The sequence below is a fragment of the Epinephelus fuscoguttatus genome, linkage group LG13, assembly GCF_011397635.1.
Source record: "Epinephelus fuscoguttatus linkage group LG13, E.fuscoguttatus.final_Chr_v1".
NCBI classification, from domain to species: domain Eukaryota; kingdom Metazoa; phylum Chordata; class Actinopteri; order Perciformes; family Serranidae; genus Epinephelus; species Epinephelus fuscoguttatus.
In genome coordinates, this window is record NC_064764.1 from 607,265 (window position 1) to 613,264 (window position 6,000).

General features: G+C 37.4%; 1 protein-coding gene across 2 annotated transcripts in view; it reads left to right on the forward strand.

Annotated features, from left to right (window-relative positions):
• The window catches only part of LOC125900116 (transmembrane protein 50B), an 84,919-nt gene extending 79,226 nt beyond the window's left edge, over positions 1-5,693 (forward strand). For both annotated transcript variants that reach the window (XM_049594914.1, XM_049594913.1), the window contains 2 exons: positions 1,579-1,636; positions 5,565-5,693. In XM_049594914.1, the coding sequence (XP_049450871.1) occupies positions 1,579-1,636; positions 5,565-5,610 (104 nt within the window). In that variant the 3' untranslated portion in view covers positions 5,611-5,693. The remainder of the gene's footprint in view (positions 1-1,578; positions 1,637-5,564) is intronic.
• Positions 5,694-6,000: the final 307 nt, after the last annotated feature.

The window sequence follows — 6,000 nt, forward strand, 5'->3', positions numbered from 1 at the left end:
AAGATGGCGACCTCTCTAAAGCAAGGCCCTTGCTATTTATATATATAAAAGCATTAATATAAGGCTACGAAAACCAAATGAATTTTATTTTATAGCGATTATACACTTATATAAACATATTAATGGGTAGAATATTCAGATTCAGATTCAGATTTGACAATAAACCATGCCAAATATTACACACTGGCCCTTTAAGTAGCCTAGTTGGGATGGGGTCTAAGAGACACATTGATGATTTAGATGAAGAAATCATTGTGGTCAGTTGTTGAAGAGAAATTGGGTAGAAGCTATCTAGATATATATTAGGTCTTACAGCTGTGTTTGAGGGCAGATTGGTTCCGTTTGTGGGCAGGAGGTCATGAATTTTGCTTCTAATAGTTAGAATTTTGTCATTAAAAAAAGCTCATAAAATCATTACTACTAAGGGCTAAAGGAATACAAGGCTCAATAGAGCTGTGACTCTCAGTCAGCCTGGCTACAGTGCTGAAAGGAAACCTGGGGTTGTTCTTATTTTTCTATTAATGCTGAGTAATAGTTTGCTCTGGCATTGCGGAGGCCCCTCTTATACGTTTTGAGACTTTGTTCTCAGACTAAACGAGATTCTTCCAGTTTTGTTAATTGCCAATTCCTTTCAAATTTTCGTGATATTTGTTTTAATTTTCGGGTTTGAGAATTGTACCAAGGAGTGAACTTTCTTTGCCTTGTTAACTTCTTTTTAAGAGGTGCTACAGAGTCGAGTGTTGTTCGCAGAGAGCCTGCAGCGCTATCGACATTGTCTCCAACTAAATCTCAGTGTGTGTGTCTATGAGTGTCTATGATATCGGGCCAGTGTTTAACATCATTAATCCACTTTTACAGGGGAAGACTGAAGGTACATGATGGCGATTAACATTAATCTATTAGGGTGTTGTGAATGGTTCAGGTTCAGACAAGGTCGCAAAATAATTATAACACATGTCAATAAAACAAATGTTTGTTTAACAAAATATAAATGCATATAGATGTGTCAAAATTATAATCCAAACACACGTCAAATTGCATTGACATCTATATGATCTTCAGTTTTCTACCCCCCAAAAAGGGACTCAGCCTTGTGCTGATTGGGTCTATTGGCATTTGTGGCTAGTTGGCGACAGGAATGTCTAAAGAGGAAGTAAAGTTGGCAAGTACTAGCACATTTTTCGCAAATGCCTGGAAAGTGCATGTTAATTAAAAATAGTCATCGTAATGGAAATGGGGTAAAATACTGTTTTCATGTAAAACAGTCAAAGACCCACTGTTAATCAGTTAAAAATCAATATAAAATCACAAAGTCAGTGGTTTATTTGGTACACGCATTTTATTATAAAATAATGCAATTAGCAAATCCGCATTGAAGTCTGTCTTGAAACAACATTCAGGTGCCCATATGAACACTGAAACACAGATTTTACTTACTCCTACTTGTCGTTTAAAGGTCGGAGCACCTTGGTAGCCCAAGCAACACAAAGGACTCCATTTACACACACATACGTTTCAGAATCTCTTTACTTACTGTTGTGTTACTAACTGTGATTGTGGTTTTGTCCTGTTTATCAGAGAAAGAAGTGGCACCTGGGCTGGCCGTGTTCTTTCAGAATGCCTTCATCTTTTTTAGGTGAGTATAATGAAACTGAAACTATAATGAAACTCAAATCAGTGAGGAGTTAGTCAAATATTAAAACATCACATGTCTGTAAACTAGAGTGACTTAATATTAACTAATAGAATATACTGCCATTTGCATTTTAAGCAGCTTAATTAAGTATGCCAGTATTGGACATGATATATTTTTAGGGTTAAAATCCACCCTGTTATACTGCTTTCTCTCAAGTAGTCAGAGCTTAAAGATTGCTGTTGATATTTTGCAATCCTTGGTCCATTTTGTTGTTTGAGATTGTATTTGTCTTATTTTTGTTTATCAGTGGCCAAATGCACTGTCACACCAATTTTACAGAATACGTTTCAGCTCCATGTACATCAGGTGCTTCGAATTGGGCTGATTTTCACATGATTGGCCATGACCTGTGACCGGCCGGTCAGTCTAAAATATGCCGCTCTAAAGCACCAGCCAAATTCCCGCCGCACTGCATGATTGACATTGTGTAACATCAGCAGCGCACACACACGCACATGTGCAACTCACAGTCTGGGTGATGTGAGGAAGTGAAACATGGGCGGCTTCTCACCTTAATCATGCACGCACACACATCAGAAGAGAGAAGGAGAAAGTTGTTAATTGTCTGTGTTAAACTTAACTGTGGAGCTCTCACTGCTGCACTGTGCCACTCGAAACTGACGAGGTGCGTGTCTGCGTGCCGAAGAATGTGCACCTTTTTTCTAGTTGTTAAAATAAGAATGTCCATAACACTGCACTTTGTAGATGTGAAGACCTGTGTGAATTTTCCACAGGAGATATTTTTACTTTTTTATCTAGAAAGAAAGAAATTACCCACAAATGCTATACACCAAGAATTATTATTTTATTTATCTATGTTTTTATTTATGTATGCCTTTTTTACCTATTTATTTTAATACCATACCTGAAGTTATATTTGAGCAAAAAGGAAAATGTTTCTAAACCTATGTCACTGTTTTTATTTGTTTGTTTGAGATGATTATTGAAAAACTGGTTGTACCTTGGTTAAAATGCTCTAATAAAGGAAAGATAGAAAATATTGCAATATCTTTTGTGCTATAAAGTGGTTTGAAAAAAATGAAATCTTAATCAGCCAAAATCGGAATCAGCTGTCCAAACACTCTGCAAATTGGAAATCGGAATCGGCCCAAAAAATTGCAATCGGTGCAAGTCTACTAAGAAGTGCCTCATAAAAGAGGCGGAGAGCCATTCAGTTGAGCAATGCACTGCTAAAGTTATAAGATGTGGTGCTCTGCTATTTGTCTTGATTTCTTCTTCAATTCCTGGTCGTAAATGCTAATAATAACGGTCTTCCACAGGACTCAAACCTACTTAAGAACAGCACTGTTTGTTGTAGTTGGGATGTTGTGTAAAATGTAAATAAAACAGGATGCAGTGATTTGTAAAGGCCTTTTGACCTATATTTAAATGAATACAGTACAAAGACAAGATAAACTGATAAACTTTGTTTTTTGTAAATATGGCCTCATTCTGAATTTGATGCCTGCAATACATTCTAACAAAGTTGGGATAGGAATATGTTTACCACTGTGTTACATCACCTTTTCTTTGAACGTGAAATTCTTTCCCATTCTACATTGATATATGATTTCATCAGCTCAGCAGTCCAAGGTCTCCATTGGACCAGTATTTTGTGTTTCATAATGAGCCAGACATGTTCAATGGGAGACAGGTCTGGACTGCAGGCAGATCAGTGTAGTACCTGCACTCTTTTATTACGAAGCCACACAGTTAGAACACGTGCAGAACGTGTCTCATCGTCTTGCTGGGATAAGCAGTAAAGTCCGTGTAAAAGATGTCATCTGGATGGCAGCATATGTTGTTCCAAAACCTGTATGAACCATTCAGCATTCATGGTGCCTTCACAGATGTGCAAGTTACCCACGATGCCATGGGCACTAACACACCTCCATACCATCACTGATGCTGGCTTTAAACTTTGAGCTGGTAACAATCTGGATGGTCCTCTTCCTTTTAAGCCCTGAGGACACAACATCCATGATTTCCAAAAAACATTTGAAATGTGGACTCTTAAGACCACAGCACACTTTCCCACTTTCTGTCAGTCCATCTCAGATGAGCTCAGGCTCAGAGAAGTCGGCGTTTTTTTTGGATGTTGTTAATAATATAGCTTTTACTTTGCATGGTAGAGTCTTATCTAGCATTTGTAGATACAGTGATGAACTGTGATTACTGACGATGGTTTTCCATAGTGTTCCTGAATCCATGCAGTAATATTCTTTATACAGTCATGATGGTTTTTAATTCAGCACCGTCTTGGGGATTAAAGGTCACAGCCATACAGTATTGGTTTTCAGCCTTGCCCCTTACAGAGAGATTGTAGAGATTTTTGCACTTTGTAGAGACACTCTGAATCTTTTGAGTATATCATGGATTGTACATGGTGAAATCAGTATTCCCTTGTAATTGTTTGTTGAGAACTGTTGTTCTTAAACTGTTGAACTGTGTGCCCTAGCATTTTTTCATAAAGTGACTGTTTTTGCTTGTGAACAACTGAGCCTTCCGAGGATACCTAACTTAACTCATTTACCTGTGCATTCCACAACTCTCCCAGTCTCTTGTTGCCCCTGTCCCGATGTTTTTGAAACATGTTATGGCATCAAATTTAAATTGAGTGTATATTTACAAAAAACAATTAAGCCTATCAGTTTGAGCATTAAATATCATGTCTTTGGACTCTATTCAACTGAATATGGGTCAAAACAGTTTTGCAAATCATTACATTCTGTTTTTATGTACGTTTTAAACAGCATCCCAAGTTTTTTGAAAACACAAATGAAAGAAAATAGGCCCCAACAAAGCCCTGGCCTTGCCTACTCACGCAGACTGGTGTTTACAATAGGTGTATTTCCATCCACCTCTATTCACATTTTCAATTTGTGCATAAAACACCTAAGTGAAAATGTCAAATATCCAGAGGAAAACTCTAATCAATCAGCGGTTCGATCTGCATGTCAAAATATCCTTGAGCAAGATACTGAACCCGAAATTCCTCTCCAAATTGTGTGTGTGTGTGTGTGTGTGTTAAAAACTGAGAAGCAGGTGGCACCTTGTATGGTAGCCTTGGCTACCAGTGTGTGAATGTCTGTGTGAATGGGTGAATGTGACCGCTTTGAGTGGTCAGATCACTAGAAAGGCGCTATACAAGTGCAGGTCCATTTACCATTACCATTTACTCCTCTCCAATCATCAGCAAGACAGCTGTGCAAGCAAAAAAAGAAACCCGCAAATGTATTTTTGTTGTTGTTGTTAGTAAAGATTTAAAAAATTATGATAAGCTTTGTATTATCTTTGTTTAATATTGTTTATTCTTTATTCATTTAGCTTATCAGTCCAAAATTAAGACACACACACACACAAATTGTCACTGTACCAAATGAAAAATTAAATTAAATTTAAAAAAAATGTTCCAGAACTGCCATAATCTGTCTAATGCTTTCCAAGCTATTTCAGTGTATTACGGTTCATTATCTTGTAACAAGCAAATTTTTTTAAAAAAAGAAAAGAAAAACACTAGAAGTATGCAGATGTCTAGGTAGCTAACTTGCTAGCTTGCTAATGTCACATTGTTACTACGAATTTGTGCATGACAATCCTACATGTTGACATATTTCCATGTCGCATTTCCACCTGATGACATATGATGCCTGAATTTCAACTAAAGTCCAGTACTGGCATTGCTGCACTTGTTACCACTCCTCTAATATTAGAGCAGACTGACAGGATAGGAACACTGGGTGCTAATGTTAGCCTACAGAGCACCACCAGTGGCATGGTAATGAAGCAGTGTTTTTATTTGTTTGATGTTATTGTGATAACACCATTATTGTTTTTGTTGTTTTTTCCCCTTTCTCTCTCTCTGTAGCACTCTGATCTACAAGTTTGGCCGCACTGAAGATTTATGGGGTTAGATGGTCTCTCTCTCTCTCACTCACTCACTCACTCACTCACTCACTCACACACACACACACACACACACACACACACACACACAATATTTAAACATGTTTTGTAAACAGCTATAAATTACAAAGATATAGACCTAAACCACAAATGCACACATGAATTCACAGAATGTTTTATAATCTGCATTAGCTTTTTACGTAGAAACCCATCAGTACTGCTCCATACACATGCACCAACACATACACTCATTGTCAACAGGCATATAGTGTAGATATTTTACTAGTTCTGAATCCCTTTTCATGTCTTCACAGATGTGAAAATAGATCTCTGTCATTTGTTCAGATGCATTTGCAGACTTGTTTTTGTTCACACTTTGTCTATGCTGTCCTCCAAAA